Source organism: Pan paniscus, chromosome 13 (assembly GCF_029289425.2).
Source record: "Pan paniscus chromosome 13, NHGRI_mPanPan1-v2.0_pri, whole genome shotgun sequence".
NCBI lineage: Eukaryota > Metazoa > Chordata > Mammalia > Primates > Hominidae > Pan > Pan paniscus.
This window is the reverse complement of record NC_073262.2, coordinates 100,366,878-100,385,453: the sequence shown is the minus strand read 5'-3', so window position 1 is coordinate 100,385,453 and position 18,576 is coordinate 100,366,878. Positions and strand designations below refer to the sequence as shown.

The following is an 18,576-nucleotide window of genomic DNA, read 5'->3' as shown; positions in this document are numbered from 1 at the left end:
CAAACATTTATCATTTCTTTGTGTTGGGAGCATTCAATAGCCTCCTAGCTATTTGAAACTATGTATTATTGTTAACTATAGTCATCCTATAGTGGTATAAAACATTAGAACTTATTCCTCCTATCTAGCTGTAATTTTGGAGGTGTTTTGGATTTTTTGTTGTTTTTTTTTTAATTTTTATTTCCATAGGTTTGTGGGGAACAGATGGTATTTGGTTACATGAGTAAGTTCTTTAACGGTGATTTGTGAGATTTTGATGCACCCATCACCCGAGCAGTATACACTGAACACAATTTGTAGTCTTTTATCCCTCACCCTCTTCCTACTCCTTCTCCCTAAGTCTCCAAAGTCCATTGTTTCACTCTTATGCCTTTGCATACTCATAGCTTAGCTCCCACTTATGAGTGAGAACATAGGATGTTTGGTTTTCCATTCCTGAGGTAGCTGTAATTTTGTATCCTTTCACAAACCTCTCCCTATTCTTCCTTTCCCTCTATCCTTCTCAGCCCCTAGTATTCTTTTTACTTCTATGAGATCAACTTTTTTTTTTTTTTGTAACACATGGTACTCTTTATTGTGATGCTCAGTGGAAAACATCTGTAAACCAGCTTACTGTAGTGATGACAGTTGCAACTCATGCTAAGGCAGTTTTATTATATAAAAAAGGGATTAGGGTAGGAGTTACATTCATTTCTTTGTGACAGCAATGGGACCTGAATTCAGAGCTTTGTAGGCATATGCAACATTCACATCACTTCATGATTTGAGAGTTTGTTTCCTTTAACAACAACAACAACAAAAATGCCTTCTTGCCATATGTAAGTCTAAATGCAGCATATACAAAAACAGGAATACAAGTAAATTCAGCAACCAGTGTAGACCAGCAGAGGATAAGCTACTCTCTTCTGAACATGGTTTGGAAGGCAGTGAAAAAGACTTGGAATTTTATCACTTATTACAAGAAAGGGGGAAAAATAAAACTTGTTTCTTTCAAAAATATCTGTGCAGGTGGCAGATTTTTGAGATCAGTGTTTTTTAGCTTCCGTATATGAGTGAGAACATGTGTTGTTTAACTTTCTGTTCCTGGCTTATTTCATTTAACATAATGACCTCCAGTTCCATCCATGTTGCCATGAGTGATAGGATTTTATTCTTTTTTATAGCCAAATAGTATTCCATCGTGTATATATATACCATATTTTCTTTATTCATCTGTTGTTGGACACCTAGGTTGATTTCATATTTTGGCTATTGTGAATAATGCTGTAATAAACATGGGGGTGCAGATGTCTCTCTGATACAATGATTTCCTTTTCTCCAAATAAATTCCCAGTAATGGGATTACCAGATCATATGGTAGTGCTATTTGTAGTTTCTTCAGGGATCTCCATACTGTTTTCCATAGTGGTTGTACTAGTTTGCATTCCTAGTAACAGTGTATAAGAGTTCCCTTTTCTCTACATCCTCACCAGGGTTTGTTATTTTCTCTTTTTGACAATAAACATCCTAACTGGGGTAGATAATACCTCATTGTGGTTTTCATTTACAGTTTCCTGATAATTAGTGATGTTGATCATTTTTTCATGTATTTGTTAGCCATTTCTTTGTCTTCTTTTGAGAAATGTCTATTCAGATCATTTGCCCATTTTTAATCAGTTTATTTTTTGTTTATTTTGCTGTTGAGATGTCTCAGTTCCTTGTAAATTTTGGATATTAATTCTGTGTCAGATAAGTAGTTTACAGATGTTTTCTCCCATTCAACAGGTCGTCTGTTCACTCTGTTGATTGTTTTATTCACTGTGCAGGAACTTTTTAGTTTAATATAATCAAACTAATGGGATGAATTAGGGAGAATTCCCTCTGCTTCAATTTTTTGGAATAGTTTGGGAAGATCTGGTATTCTTCTCTAAAGGTTTGGTAGAATTCAGCTATGTAGTTCTGGACTTTTCTTTGTTGGAAGACGTTTTAATTACTGATTCAATCTTGTTACTTAAATTTGTTTCTTAAGGTTTTCTTTTTTTTTTTTTTTTTTTTTTAAGACGGACTCTCTGTCGCCCAGGCTGGAGTGTGCAGTGGTGCAATCTCTGCTCGCTGCAAGCTCCGCCTCCCAGGTTCATGTCATTCTCCTGCCTCAGCCTTCCGAGTAGCTGGGAATACAGGCGCCCGCCACTACACCCGGCTAATTTTTTGTATTTTTAGTAGAGACGGGGTTTCACCCTGTTAGCCAGGATGGTCTCGATCTCCTGACCTCGTGATCTGCCCGCCTCGGCCTCCCAAAGTGCTGGGATTACAGGCGTGAGCCACCGTGCCCGGCCTTGTTTCTTAAGGTTTTCAATTTCTTCAGTCTTGGTTTAGTCTTGGCAGATTGTATATGTTCAGGAATTTATCCGTTTCTTCTAGGTTTCCTAATTTATTTGCATAGAGTTGTTCATATTAGCCTCTAATGATCCTTTGTATTTCTGTGGTATTCATTGTGGTGTCTTTTTCATTGCTGATTTTATTTATTTGGGTCTACTTTCTTTTTTTTCTTAGACTAGCTAATGGTTTGTCGATTTTATCTTTTTAAAAAGTCAACCTTTTGTTTTGTTAATCTTTTGTATTGTTTTGTAGTCTCAACATTGTTTATTTCTGCCCTGATTATTACTATTTCTTTTCTTCTACTAATTTTGGGTTTAGCTTGTTCTTGCTCTTCTAGTTCCTAGAGGGACATTGTAAGGGTGTTTATTTGAAATATTTCTAGTTTTTTGATGTAAGCATTCATTGCTATAAATTTGCCTCTTAATACTGCTACTGTTGTGTCCCATAGGTTTTGGTATGCTGTGTTTCTATTTTCATTCTTAATTTCTTCCTTCACCCACTGGTCATTCAGCAGTATGTTGCTTAATTTCCATGAATTTGTATAGTTTTGAATGTTTTTCTTGTTATTGATGTCTTGTTTTATTCCATTGTGGTCAGATAAGATACTTTATATAATTTCAGTTTTTTTTAATTTTTTGAGACTTGTTTTGTTTCCTGAAATATGGTAATTCTGGAGAATGTTTTATATCCTGATGAAAAGAAAGTATATTCTGCAGCTGTTCAGTTAAATGTTCTCTAAATGGCTGTTAGGTCTGTTTGGCCTATGGTGCAGTTTAAATCCATGTTTCTTTGTTTCTTTTCTTTTTTTCTTTTTGAGAAGGAATCTCGCTCTGTCACCCAGGCTAAAGTGCAATGGCATGATCTCGGCTCACTGCAACCTCCGCCTCCCAGGTTCAAGCAATTCTCCTGCCTCAGCCTCCTCGGTAGCTGGGATTACAGTTGCATGCCACCACGCCTGGCCAATTTTTGTATTTTTAGTAGAGACGGGGTTTCACCATGTTGGTCAGGCCGGTCTCGAACTCCTGACCTTGTGATCTGCCCACCTCGGCCTCCCAAAGTGCTGGCACTACAGGTGCGAGCCACTGTGCCCGGCCTGTTTATTTTCTTTCTAGATAATCTGTCCAATGCTGAGAGTGGGGTGTTGAAGTCCCCAACCACTATTTTATTGGGGTTTCTCCCTCTCTCTTTAGATCAAATAAGACTTGCTTTATATATCTGGGTGCTTTTTGTTGGGTACATATGTATTTACATTGTTACATTCTCTTGCGGAATTGATCCCTATATTATTATATAAATGTCCTTCTTTGTCTTTTTTTAAAACTTTTAACTTGAAGTTGGTTTTGTCTGATATAAGTATAGCTACTCTTGCCTGCTTTGGTTTCCATTTGCATGAAACATGTCTTTCCATCCCTTCACTTTCAGCCTATGTGTGTCTTTACAGGTAAGGTGAGTTTCTTTTAGGTAGCATATAGTTGGGTCTCTTTTTTTAATATATTCAGCTAGTCTCTATCTTTTAAATGGAGAATTTAACCCATTTGCATTCAGGGTTATTATTGATAGGTGAGGACATCCTGTCATTTTATTTATCATTTTCTGGTTATTTTGCATATCTTTTGTTCATTGTTCCCTCTCTTTTTGGTGATTTTTTGCAGCTGGGTTCTCTGTAATTATAAGGCTTGATTCTTTTCTTCTTTTTGTCCTTTGTGTAATGGCTGTCCCAGTGAATTTTATAGTTTTGCATGTTTCATGATCGTTGTTACCATCCTTTCACTTCCTGATGTAAGACTCCCTTGAGTATTTTTTTTGTAAGGCCAATCTAGTGGTGATAAATTCTCTCAGTTTTTGCTTGTCTATGAAAGAGCTGGTTTTTTTAGAGACAGAGTATAGTGACATGATCATAGCTCACTGCAGTGTCAAACTCGTGAGCTCAAGTAATCCCTCCCACCTTAGCCTGCCACACAGCTGAGACTATAGGCATGTGCCCTGCCTGCTAATTTTTTTTAAGAGATAGGGTCTTGCTATGTTGCCCAGGCTGGTCTCAAATTCCTGGGCTCAGGCAATCTTCCTGCCTTAGTCTCCCAAAGCACTGGGATTACAAGTATGAGCCACCACACCTGGCCTTGTGAAAGATCGTATTTCTCCTTCATTTCTGAAGGATAGCTTTACTGGGTATAATATTCTTGGCTGGCAGGTTTTTTTTCCTTCAATATTTTGAATATATCTAAATATATCATCCCATTCTCCCTGGTAAGATTTCTGCTAAGAAATCTGCTGTTAGTATAATGGGGATTCCTTTAATTGTGACTTGATACTTTTTTCTTGCTGCTTTTAAAATTCTTTCTTTCTCTTTGACTTTTAACAATTTGACTATAATGTGCCTCTGAGAGGATCTGTTTAGATTGAATCTGCTAGGATTCTTTGAGTTCCCCAGACCTGGATATCCCTCTCTTCACCCAAGACTTGGAAAATTTTCTGCTATTATTTCATTAAACATGTTGTCCTCACATTTTCCCTTCTCTTTTCCTTCTGGAATGCCCATTACATGAATGAATATTTATCCTCTTCATGGTGTCTTATAAATCCTGTAGGTTTTCTTCATTCTTCTTTTTTTGTCTGCCTGTGTTATTTCAAAAGACCTGTCTTCAAGTTCAGAAATTCTTTCTTCTGCTTGGTCTAGTGTATTGTTGAAGCTCTCAGTTGTATTTTTATTTCATTTGTTGAATTCTTCAGCTCTAGGATTTCTGTTTGGTTCTTTTTTATGATATTTATCTCTTTGTTAAATTTCTCATTCAAATTATGGGTTGTTTTCCTGATTTTGTTGAATTGTCTATCTGTATTCTCCTGTATCTCACTGAATTTCCTTAAGATTATTATTTTGAATTCTTTTTCTGGCATTATGAAATATATACAAATATTTCCCTATGATTGGGGTCTGTTACTAGAGAATTACTGTTTTTATTGGAGGTGACATGTTTCCTTGATGGTTGATGTGTCCCTGCATTGATTTCTACACATCTGGTATGAAAGTCACCTTTTCAAATTTGGAGTAGGTTTCATAGGGGAAGACTTATTTCTATGAATGGGTCTTGGGGTGTTGGTTCAGTGGGGTGCATTGGCCTTGGTTCTAGGTGGACACAGTAGGGTAGTCTCTGTTTAGTCTCTTAAGCTGTAATACTCTCTAGTTGTGTTTCCAAGTTTCTCAGTGACCTAGCACAAGAGAGTCTATGACAATGGTGGTAGGGCTTTGCCAGGGGTGGGCTTGCTGAGCTGTTCCTCAGGTCAGGGCTGTGTACATGAACATGGTAAGTCTGGCTCACTGGGCTTGGGGCCACAGGGCTGTTACTCTGACTGAGAGCACAGGCATGCAGTTTCTCAGCCAGCCTGGGGGAGTGCCCACCAGAGGCAGCCTGTGGGGCTGTTTCTTAGGTCTGGTATGCAGGCACATGGCTGCTTCGCTGGCCTGGGGGTGCATCTCCTGGGGACAGCCCATGGGACTGTTTCTCAGGCCTGGAATACAGCTGCATGGCTGTTCAGTCGGCTAGGGACATGTTTGTCAGGGGCTGTTTCTCCGGCTCAGGATGCAGGTGCACAACTGCTCACCTGGCCTAGGGGCATGTCTGCTGGGGGTGGCCCACGGAGCTATTTCTCAAGTCTGGGACATAGGCACAGGGTGGATCACCCGGCCTGGAAACGTTTCTGTGAGGGCTGTTTCATAGGCCCAGAATGCAGCCACAGGGCTATTGGTCGGCCTGGGATCATGCCCACTGGAAGCAGCCTATGGGGCTGCTTTTCAGGCCTGGGACACAGGCTCCAGGCTGCTCAGCTGTCCTGGGGATGTGTCTGCTGGAGGGGTGGGCACAAGGCCATTTCTTAGGCCTGAGGCATGGACACACAGCCACTCCACTCCCCTGGGGACATTTCTGCCAGTGGCAGTCCCCGGAGCTGTTTCTTGGGCTCTAATTGCATGCACAGGGTAGGTCAGGGGCTTGTCTGCAGGGCGTGAGGCACCTCTGGGCTGTTTCTCAGCCCTGTATGCAGGTGTGTAACCATTCCATCCCGGCAGCATGTCAGCTACTACGAGGCTTGAGGACCTGTCCTGCTCAGGAGAGTGCAGCAGTTTGACCAGCTAAAGAGTGGGTTCACCCTGGGCAGGTCAGCCAGATTGTTCCTCTAGCTGGAGGTGAGGGCAACAGACGTTGGTTTCCCTACTGTACAGAACCAGAATCACAGCCAATCTTGAGCCTCAGGTTCCATGCTGCTGAGGTTGTGTTCAGCCACTGGTGTGTACTTGGCAGAATGAAAATGGAACCCCAGTACTGGAGACGTGCAATAGCTACTGGCCCCCTAGAGATGACTATGGCTTCAAGATGCTGTCACGCTGCAGCAGCTTCGCTCACAGGGTGGGGTTGAGGGGGTGGGGAGTACACACTTTGTACTCCTAATTCGGGGCAATGCAGCCACGAATTCCCAGCAGCTCTTCAAACTGTGAGACTGTGGGATTCTGTTGCAAGGAGTGTGGGTGTTTGCAGTAGCAATGCAGGCTGGTGGGGATCTTCTGCTTACCTTTTCCCTGCAATAAGAAACTGCAGGACTCCAGGCAGAACAAATCCTAGCAGAAGAGAAGGGTTTGCAGAGGCTGGGTGGCTCCATGCTGCGCTCCTGGATTTGCAATCACCACAGGTGTGTCTCCACTCCCCTGCGGCACTCCAGCACTCTCCTTTTGATGCTCCTGTCAAATTGTAGCTGTTTATTCTTTGCCTTAGTCTTTTCTTGTGGCGGGGTGGGGAGCCAGTGGAAAATGAATGCTAGGCATCTCTGGTCAGCCATCTTGCTGACATCATGCCTCTCTTTTTTTACGAGGGAATTAAACAATGTCATACAAGAAGATGGATGGACTCTTTGCTTCCTTTTACCAAATGTGATGAGGTCAGTTTTGCTCCCCTGGCTAACATTTAGATCTAAAAAGTCTTTAGCAATAATTCCCCAAGTAAGATACAGGTATTGGACTGCAAGCTGGTTTTTTAATGTTAACATATGTCAGTTTCTTGCTATATTATATTTAACATAATTTATATTAAAGCAAATAATATATTGTGGTTTATTATATATTATGACATCCTCTTTCAGTTAACCAGCACTCTTCATTAATTTTAGTGAGAAATTGGGGATAAGTGAACTATAATGCCAGATCATTCTGGTCTATAGCAGGGTCATCAAACTATGGCTTGCAGACCAAACTCCAGCCAGCAGCCTGCTTTTGTAAATAAAACATTATTGGAACACAGCCACATTTGTTTACTTATTGTCTATGGCTGTTTTTGTGCTACAGTAGATGAGTTGAGTCTTCTTTTTCCCCTTATCCCAGTGCTAGGCAACCAGTAATCTACTTACCTGCTTTTCTAGATTTGCCTATTCTGGATATATCCTATAAAAACAATCATACAATATGTGGTCTTTTGTGACAGGCTTCTTTCATTTAGCATAATGACTTCAAGATTTATCTATGTCATGATAAATGAGACATGACATATCTCAGTACTTCGTTCTCAAATAATATCCCATTGTATGGATACACTGTACCACATTTTGTTTATCCATTCATCAGATGATGGACACTTGAGTTGTTTCTACTTTTTGACTGTTATAAATGATACTGCGATGGACATTCACATAAAAATTTTTATGTGAACACATATTTTTATTTCTCTTAGGTCTTATAACTAGAGTGGAATTGCTGGGTCATACGGTAACTTTGTTTAACCTTTTAAGGAAGTGTTTATTTTCCCAAAGGGCTGCGCCATTTTACATTCCCACCAGCAGATTATGAGGGTTCTAATTTCTCCACGTGCCCGTCAACATTTATGATCTACTTTTTTGATTAAAGCCATCCTAGTAGGTATGAAGTGATGTTGTATTATGGTTTTGATTTGTATTTCCCTGAAGGCTAGTGGTGTCGAGCATTATTTCTTGTGTTTATTGGCCATATGTGTATCTTCTTTGGAGAAAAGTCTATTCATATCATTTACCAATTTTTAAGTTGGGTTACTTGTCTTTTGATTATTGAGTTGTAAGAGTTCTTTATACATTCTTGATATAAGTTCCATGTTTTCTCTCATCCTGTGGGTTGTATTTTCACTTGCACAAAAGTTTTTTAAAGTTTTAATGAAATCTAATTTAACTATTTTTTGTTGTTGCTTTGTTGTTTATGCTTTTGGAACCATAATTTTAAAAACATTTCCTAATTCAAGGTCACAGGCATTTACACCTATGTTTTTTTCTAAGAGATGTATAATTTTAGCTCTTACATTTAAGTCTCTGGTCCGTTTTGAGTTAATTTTTGTATATGGCTTTAGTTAATTTTTGTATATGGTGTGAGGGTCCAACTTCATATTTTTGCCTGTAGATATCTAGTTTTAACCCTTGTTTATAATCAGAATGGGTTTTTCTTTTCTTTTATTTAATTTTAGGCCACCACACAGTATTTACCAGGACAGTGGCAGTGGAGTGTTCCTCAGGTAAATGTTAACTTTCAATATATAATTTTAAATCCTTCTTTCATTATATTCTTGTGATGACTGCATGAATACTAAAGTTTTTTAGATTTGAGACCTTCTTCTTCTGTTTATTAACTTATTCTTTTGGCAGTTCATTTTCAGTTTCTTCATTTGTAAAATGGATATAATGATACTATACCTTTGTAAGTTTCCTTACATGATTTTTGTGAATATCAAATGATAATGCATAAGTGAAAGCATTTTATAAATGTGTACTGTATAAACATGAAAACTTAACCTTTTTTACTATTAGTGTTATTTGAAAATTTAGCATTTTTCTAACTTCACTTGGATTTGGCTTCAGTTTTTATTCTGTTCCTAAATAAGTATTCTATTTCCCAACTTTTGGTAACAAATAGTACTTCACCAAAAAAGTTTCACATTTTCCCACTTTCATTAGAAGTCACAGAGCTGAGAGTAGACATTTATGTCAATTTAAATACCATAGATCACATTATCACAACCTTTACTGGTGACATTAATATAACCATAATTATTATCTGAATTTATATATGAGGTTCTGAGTCATTAAGAAGTTCTAGTGCTTACCAATGATAAGATTCTTTAACTACATCTACACAATTGGAATTTATAACAGATCAGTTTCTAATCTGTTGCTGAGATACTTCTGTGCTATTCCTAAAAAAAAATTTAGTAAAATAAAAAACAAGTACTTCTCTCATCTGTTGGCTAAGTCATTTGGTTTAACAGAAATAACTAATCATATTTGAATTAGAAATATGGTTTTGTATTTTAGCCTTCTGCCTCTTCTGCTCCATTCTTATACCTGCAACCTTCTGAGGTTATTTATCAACCAGTGGAAATTGCACAGGATGGTGGATGTGTTCCTCCTCCACTGTCTCTGATGGAAACTTCAGTTCCAGAGGTATGTATTAGTCTTAAAGTAATTGATCTATAACTACCTCATGTTAACATTTATTTCTTTTTCTCTTTTTTAAATTTGTTCACGACCCTCATTGAAACTGCTTCATCTTTGTTTTGTTGATTTATTCAAATCTCTTCCCCTTTCTTATATCTAAGAATGCATCATCTTAGACTTTTTCACTAACTAGTTCTGAACCATTTCCCAAATCAACCATTCACTCCACTAAGCTAATCTTTGATTTGATATTTTTGAAATAGTAAAATTCCAAATACTCTGCATTCTCATTTTGCCTGTCAATCTGTATTGTTACTAACATTCTATTAGTCAAAAGCATATAATTAAGATGAAGAAGAAAAAAAATCTTTAAAAAAATTCTTCCTACAAAAATGTAAATTAAATTTATAATTACAAATTTTAATATCCTCTTCAGCATCTTTAAATTATATTTCTGATCCGTTACTTATAGCTTCACCATCTGTATGCCAGGAACTGTGCATGGTATGTTTTATTTTATATTTTTTATTTTATATTATTTTAAGTTCCAGTACATATGTGTAGGATGTGCAGGTTTATTACATAGGTAAACCTGTGCCATGTTGGTTTGCTGCATCTATCAACCCATCACCTAGGTGTTAAGCCTGGCATGCATTAGCTATCTTTCCTGATGCTCTCCCTTCCCAGCCCCGACACGTCCCAATGTGTGTTGTTCACCTCCCTGTGTCCATGTGTTTCTCATTGTTCAGCTCCCACTTACAAGTGAGAACGTGCAGTGTTTGGTTTTCTGTTCCTGTGTTAGTTTGCTGAGGATAATGGCTTCCAGCTCCATCCATGTCCCAGCAAAGGACATGATCTCTTTCCTTTTTATGGCTGCATAGCATTCCATGATGTATATGTACCACATTTTCTTTATCGAGTCTATCACAGATGAGCATTTGTGTTGATTCCATGTCTTTGCTATTGTGAATAGTGCTGCAATGAACATACACATGCATGTATCTTTATAATAGAATGATTTATATTCTTTGGGTATATACCCAGTAATGGGATTGCTGGGTCAAATGGTATTTCTGCCTCTAGGTCTTTGAGGAATCACCACACTGTCTTCCACAATGGTTGAACTAATTTACATTTCCACCAACAGTGTAAAAAAGCGTTCCTGTTTCTCCACAGCCTCACCAGCATCTGTTGTTCCTTGACTTTTTAATAATCGCCATTCTGACTGGTGTGAGATGGTATCTCATTGTGTTGATTAGCATTTCTCCAATGATCAGTGATGCTGAGCTTTTTTTATGTTTGTTGGCTGGATAAATGTCTTCTTTTGAGAAGTGTCTGTTCGTGTCCTTTGCCGACTTTTTAACGAGGTTCTTTGTTTTTTTCTTGTGAATTTGTTTAAATTCCTTGTACATTATGGATATTGGACTTTTGTCAGATGGATAGATTGCAAAAATTTTCTCCCATTCTATAGGTTGTCTGTTGACTCTGATGATAGTTTCTTTTGCTGAGCAGAAGCTCTTTAGTTAATTAAATCCCATTTGTCAATTTTTGCTTTAGTTGCAATTGCTTTTGATGTTTTCATCATGAAGTCTTTGCCCGTGCCTGTGTCCTGAATGAATAGTATTGCCTATATTGTCTTCTATGGTTTGTGTGTGTGTGTGTGTGTGTGTGTGTTGGGGTTTTTTTGTTTGTTTTTGTTTTGTTTTTTGAGACGGAGTCTCACTCCGTCGCCCAGGCTAGAGTGCAATGGTGTGGTCTCGGCTCACTGCAACCTCCACCTCCCAGGTTCGAGTGATTCTCCTGCCTCAGCCTCCTGAGTAGCTGGGACTACATGCACGTGCCACCATGCCCAGCTGGCTAATATTTTCATATTTTTAGTAGAGACGGGGTTTCACCGTGTTGGCCAGGATGGTCTCGAGCTCCTGACCTCATGATCCACCTGCCTTGGCCTCCCAAAGTGCTGGGATTACAGGTATGAGCCACTGCACCCAGCCCTTCTATGGTTTCTATAGTTTCGGGTTTTACATTTAAGTCTTTAATCCATCTTGAGTTAATTTTTGTATAAGGTGTAAGGAACGGGTCCAGTTTCAATTTTCTATATATGGCTAAACAGTTTTCCCAGGACCATTTTTTTTTTATTATACTTTACATTCTGGGATACATATGCAGAACGTGCAGGTTTGTTACATAGGTATACATGTGCCATGGGGGTTTACTGCACCCATCAGCCCATCATCTGCATTAGGTATTTCTCCTAATGCTATCCCTCCCCTTGCCCCCGACCCCCTGACAGGCCCTGGTGTGTGATATTCCCCTCCCTATGTCCATGTGTTCTCATTGTTCAACTCCCACTTATGAGTGAGAACATGCAGTGTTTGGTTTTCTGTTCCTGTGTTAGTTTGCTGAGAATGCTGGTTTCCAGCTTCATCCATGTCCCTGCAAAGGACATGAACTCATTCTTTTTTATGGCTGCATAGTATTCCATGGTGTATATGTGCCACATTTTCTTTATCTAGTCTATCATTGATGGGCATTTGGGTTGGTTCCAAGTCTTTGCTATTGTAAATAGTGCTGCAATAAACATACATGTGCATGTGTCTTTATAGAAGAAAGATTTATAAACTTCTCAATATATACCCAGTAATGGGATTGCTGGGTCAAATGGTATTTCTGGTTCTAGATCCTTGAGGAATCGCCACACTGTCTTCCACAGTGGTTGAATTAATTTACACTCCCACCAACAGTGTAAAAGCCTGCCTATTTCTCCACATCCTCTCCAGCATCTGTTGTTTCCTGACTTTTTAGTGATCGCTATTCTAACTGGCGTGAGATGGTATCTCATTGTGCTTTTGATTTGCATTTCTCTAATGACCAGTGATGATGAGCTTTTTTTCATATGTTTGGTGGCCACATAAATATCTTCTTTTGAGAAGTGTCTGTTCATATCCTTCACCCACTTTTTGATGGGATTGTTTTTTTCTTGTAAATTTGTTTAAGTTCTGTTTAGATTCTAGATATTAGCCTATTGTCAGATGGATAGATGGCAAAAATTTTCTCCCATTCTGTATGTTGCCTGTTCACTCTGATGATAGTTTCTTTTGCTGTTCAGAAGCTCTTTAGTTTAATTAGATCCCATTTGTCAATTTTGGCTTTTGTTGCCATTACTTTTAGTGTTTTAGTCATGCCTATGTCCTGAATGGTATTGCCTAGGTTTTCTTCTAGGATTTTTATGGTTTTAGTTCTTACATTTAAGTCATTAATCCATCGTGAGTTAATTTTTGTATAAGGTGTAAGGAAGAGGTCCAGTTTCAGTTTTCTGCATATGGCCAGCCAGTTTTCTCGACACCATTTATTAAATAGGGAATCCTTTCCCCATTTCTTGTTTTAGTCAGGTTTGTCAAAGATCAGATGGTTGTAGATGTGTGATGTTATTTCTGAGGTCTCTGTTCTGTTCCATTGGTCTGTATATCTGTTTTGGTACCAGTACCATGCTGTTTTGGTTAGTGTAGCCTTGTAGTATAGTTTGAAGTCAGGTAGCGTGATGCCTCCAGCTTTGTTCTTTTCACTTAGGATTGTCTTGGTTATATGGCCTCTTTTTTGGTTCCATATGAAATTTAAACTAGTTTTTTCTAATTCTGTGAAGAAAGTCAATGGTAGCTTGATGGGAATAGCATTGAATCTATAAATTACTTTGGGCAGTATGGCCATTTTCACAATATTGATTCTTCCTACCCGTGAGCATGGAATGTTTTTCCATTTGATTGTGTCCTCTCATATTTCCTTGAGCAGTGGTTTGTAGTTCTCCTTGAAGAGGTCCTTCACATCCCTTGTAAGTTGTATTCCTAGCTACTTTATTCTCTTTGTAGCAATTGTGAATGGGAGTTTGCTCATGATTTGGTTCTCTGTCTATTATTGGAGTATAGGAATGCTGAATGCTTGTGATTTTTGCACATTGATTTTGTATCCTGAGACTTTACTGAAGTTTCTTATCAGTTTAAGGAGTTTTGGGGCTGAGATGATGGGGTTTTCTAAATATACAATCATGTCATCTGCAAACAGAGATAGTTTGACTTCCTGTCTTCCTATTTGAATACACTTTATTTCTTTCTCTTGCCTGATTGCCCTGGCCAGAACTTCCAATACTGTGTTGAATAGGAGTGATGAGCGAAGGCATCCTTGTCTTGTGCCGGTTTTCAAGGGAATGCTTCCAGCTTTTGCCCATTCAGTATGATATTGGCTATTCATTTGTCATAAATAGCTCTTATTATTTTGAGATACATTCCATCAATACCTAGTTTATTAAGTGTTTTTAGCATGAAAGGGTGTTGAATTTTTTTGAAGGCCTTTTCTGCGTCTATTGAGATAATCATGTGGTTTTTGTCGTTGGTTCTGTTTATGTGATGGGTTACATTTACTGATTTGCATATGTTGAACCAGCCTTGCATCCCAGGGATGAAGCCAACTTGACGGTGCTGAATAAGATTTTTGATGTGCTGCTGGATTTGGTTTGTCAGTATTTTATTGAGGATTTTTGCTTCGATGTTCATCAGGGATGTTGGCCTGAAATTTTCTCTTTTTTTTTGTTGGTTTCTGACAGGTTTTGGTATCAGGATGATGCTGGCCTCACAAAATAAGTTAGGAAGGAGTCCCTCTTTTTCTATTATTTGGAATAGTTTCAGAAGGAATGGTACTAGCTCCTCTTTGTACCTCTGGTAGAATTCGGCTATGAATCTGTCTGCTCCTGGACTTTTTTTGTTTAGTAGGCTATTAATTACTGCCTTAATTTCAGAACTTGTTATTGGCCTATTCAGGGATTCGACTTCTTCCTGGATTAGTATTGGGAGGGTGTATATGTCCAGAAATTTATCCATTTCTTCTAGATTTTCTAGTTTATTTGTGTAGAGGTGTTTATAGTATTCTCTGATGGTAGTTTGTATTTCTGTGGGATCAGTGGTGATATCCCTTTTATCATTTTTTACTGTGTCTATTTGATTCTTCTCTCTTTTCTTCTTTATCAGTCTGGCTAGTGGTCTATTTTGTTAATCTTTTCAAAAAACCAGCTCTTGGATTCATTGATTTTTTTGAAGGGTTTTTCGTGTCTCTATCTCCCTCAGTTCTGCTCTAATATAGTTATTTCTTGTCTTCTGCTAGCTTTTGAATTTGTTTGATCTTGCTTCTCTAGTTCTTTTAATTGTAATGTTAGGGTGTCCATTTTAGATCTTTCCCTCTTTCTTCTGTGGGCATTTAGTGCTATAAATTTCTCTCTAAACAGTGTGTTAACTGTGTCCCAGAGATTCTGGTATGTTGTGTCTTTGTTCTCATTGGTTTCAAAGAACCTATTTATTTCCGCCTTAATTTCATAATTTATCCACTAGTCATTCAGGAGCAGATTGTTCAGTTTCCATGTAGTTGTGTGGTTTTGAGTGAGTTTCTTAATCCTGCATTCTAATTTGATTGCACTGTGGTCTGAGAGACTGTTTGTTATGATTTCCGTTCTTTACCATTTTCTGAGGAGTGTTTTACTTCCAATTATATGGTCAATTTTACAATAAGTGCTATGTGGTGCTGAGAAGAATGTATATTCTGTTGATTTGGGGTGGAGAGTTCTGTAGATGTCTATTAGGTCCTCTTGGTCCAGAGCTGAGTTTAAGTCCTGACTATATTTGTTAATTTTCTGTCTCATTGATCTGTCTAATATTGACAGTGGGGTGTTAAAGTCTCCCATTATTATTGTGTGGGAGTCTAAGTCTCTGTGTAGGTCTCTAAGAACCTGCTTTGTGAATCTGGGTGCTCCTGTATTGGGTGCATATATATTTAGGATAGTTAGCTCTTCTTGTTGCATTGATCCCTTTACCATTATGTAATGCCCTTCTTTGTCTTTTTTGATCTTTGTTGGTTTAAAGTCTGTTTTATCAGAGACTAGGATTACAACCCCTGCTTTTTTTTCCTTTCCATTTGCTTGGTAAATATTCCTCCATCCCTTTATTTTGAGCCTATGTGTGTCTTTGCACATGAGATGGGTCTCCTGAATATAGCACACCAATGGGTCTTGACTCTTTGTCCAATTTGCCAGTCTGTGTCTTTTAATTGGGGCGTTTAGCCCATTTACATTTTAAGTTAATATTGTTATGTGTGAATTTGATCCTGTCGTTGTGATGTTAGCTGGTTATTTTCCACATTAGTTGATGCGGTTTCCTTATAGTGTCGATGGTCTTTACATTTTGGTATGTTTTTGCAGTCACTGGTACTGGTTTTTCCTTTCCATATTTAGTACTTCCTTCAGGAATTCTTGTAAGGCAGGCCTGGTGGTGACAAAGTCTCTCAGCATTTGCTTGTCTGTAAAGGATTTTATTTCTCCTTCACTTATAAAGCTTAGTTTGGCTGGATATGAAATTCTGGGTTGAAAATTCTTTTCTTTAAGAATGTTGAATAATGGCCGCTACTCTCTTCTGGCTTGTAAGGTTTCTGCAGAGAGATCTGCTGTTAGTTTGGTGGGCTTCCCACCAAACTCTTCTCAAGGAGTATCTTTCTGGTGGTCTCTGTATTTTCTAAATTTGAATGTTGGCCTGTCTTGCTAGGTTGAGGAAGTTCTCCTGGATAATATCCTGAGTGTGTTTTCCACCTTGGTTCCATTCTCCGCGTCACTTTTAGGTACACCAATCAAACCTAAACTTTGGCCTTTTCACATAGTCCCATATTTCTTGGAGGCTTTGTTCATTCCTTTTCATTCTTTTTTCTCTAATCTTGTCTTCACGCTTTATTTCATTAAGTCAATCTTCCATCTCTGATATCCTTTCTTCTGCTTGATCAATTCAGCTATTGATACTTGTGTATGCTTCACGAAGTTCTCGTGCTGTGTTTTTCAGTTCCATCAGGCACTTATCTTTTTCTCTAAACTGGCTATTCTAGTTGGCAGTTCCTGTAACCTTTTTTCAAGGTTCTTAGCTTCCTTGCACTGGGTTAGAACATGCGCCTTTAGCTCAGAAGAGTTTATTACCCACCTCTGAAGCCTACTTCTGTCAATTCATCAAACTCATTCTCCGTCCAGTTTTGTTCCCTTGCTGGCGAGGAGTTGTGATCCTTTGGAGGGGAAGAGGCATTCTGGTATTTGGAATTTTCAGCCTTTTTGTGCTGGTTTTTCCTCATCTTTGTGGATTTATCTACCTTTGATATTTGATGCTGATGACCTGTGGATGGGGTTTTTGCGTGGATGTCCTTTTTGTTGATGTTGATGTTATTGCTTTCTGTTTGTTAGTTTTCCTTCTAAGAGTCAGGCCCCTCTGCTGCAGGTCTGTAGGAGTTTGCTGGAGATCCACCCCAGACCCTGTTTGCCTGGGTATCACCAGCGGAAGCTGCAGAACAGCAAAGATTGCTGCCTGCTCCTTCTTCTGGAAGCTTCGTCCCAGAGGGACACCCACCAGATGCCAACTGGAGCTCTCCTGTATGAGGTGTCTGTCAACCCCTGCTAGGAGGTATCTCCCAGTCAGGAGGCACAGGTGTCAGGGACTCACTTAAGGAGGCATTCTGTCCCTTAGCAGAGCTCAAGCACTGTGCTGGGAGATCTGTTGCTCTCTTCAGAGCCAGCAGGCAGGAACATTTAAGTCTGCTGAAGCTGTACCCACAGCTGCCCCTTCCCCCAGGTGTTTTGTCCCAGGGAGATGGGAGTTTTATCTATAAGCCCCTGACTGGGGCTGCTGCCTTTCTTTCAGAGATGCCTTGCCCAGAGAGGAGGAATCTAGAGAGGCAGTCTGGCTACAGTGGCTTTGCGGTACTGAGGTGGGTTCTGCCCAGTCCGAACTTCCCAGTGGCTTTATTTACACTGTGAGTGGAAAACCGCTTACTCAAGCCTCAGTAATGGCAGATGCCCCAACCCCTGACCAAGCTTGAGCATCCCAGGTCGACTTCAGACAGCTGTGCTGGCAGCAAGAATTTCAAGCCAGTGGGTCTTAGCTTGCTGGGCTCCATGGAAGTGGGATCCACTGAGCAATACCACTTGGCTCCTGGCTTCAGCTCCCTTTCCAGGAGAGTGAATGGTTCTGTCTCTCTGGAGTTCCAGGTGCCACTAGTGTATGAACAAAAAAAACCCTGTAGCTAGCTCGGTGTCTGCCCAAATGGGCACCCAGTTTTGTGCTTGAAACCCAGGGCCCTGGTGGTGTAGGCACCCGAGGGGATCTCCTGGTCTGCGGGTGCAAAAGCCATGGGAAAAGCGTAGTATCTGAGCCAGATATCACTGTCCCTCATGGCTTCCCTTGGCTGGGGAAGGGAGTTCCCCGACCCCTTGTGCTTCCCGGGTGAGGTGATGCCCCACCCTGCTTCTGCTCACCCTCTGTGGGCTGCACCCACTGTCTAACCAGTCCCAGTGAGATGACCTGGGTACCTCAGTTGGAAATGCAGAAATCACCCACCTTCTACATTGTTCTCACTGGAAGCTGCGGACCAGAGCTGGTCCTATTTGGCCATCTTGCCCTGGACCTCCCCAGCACCATTTATTAAACAAGGAATCCTTTCCCCATTGCTTGTTTTTGTCAGGTTTGTTGAAAATCAGATGGTTGTAAATATGTGGTCTTATTTGAGTTCTCTATCCTGTTCCATTGGTCTGTGTTTTTGTACCAGTACCATGTGTATGGTATGTTTTAAATCAGTGTGGTGAAAGATTAAGAAATTAGCATTTACCTCCCAGTTTAAGTACATTGTTTTATTACTTTTTTAATATTATAATTTTGTTCTGAAACAATAATTTCCACAGTTGGATCTTAAGATTTACTATCAATACTTTTACTACGA

At 39.4% G+C, this 18,576-nt stretch overlaps 1 protein-coding gene across 3 annotated transcripts in view; it reads left to right on the top strand.

The window, feature by feature from the left end:
* Positions 1 to 18,576, top strand: part of BOLL (boule homolog, RNA binding protein) — a 60,691-nt gene that overhangs the window by 21,423 nt on the left and 20,692 nt on the right. For all 3 annotated transcript variants that reach the window (XM_003825318.5, XM_055108919.1, XM_003825317.4), the window contains 2 exons: positions 8,826 to 8,873; positions 9,670 to 9,798. In XM_003825318.5, the coding sequence (XP_003825366.1) occupies positions 8,826 to 8,873; positions 9,670 to 9,798 (177 nt within the window). The remainder of the gene's footprint in view (positions 1 to 8,825; positions 8,874 to 9,669; positions 9,799 to 18,576) is intronic.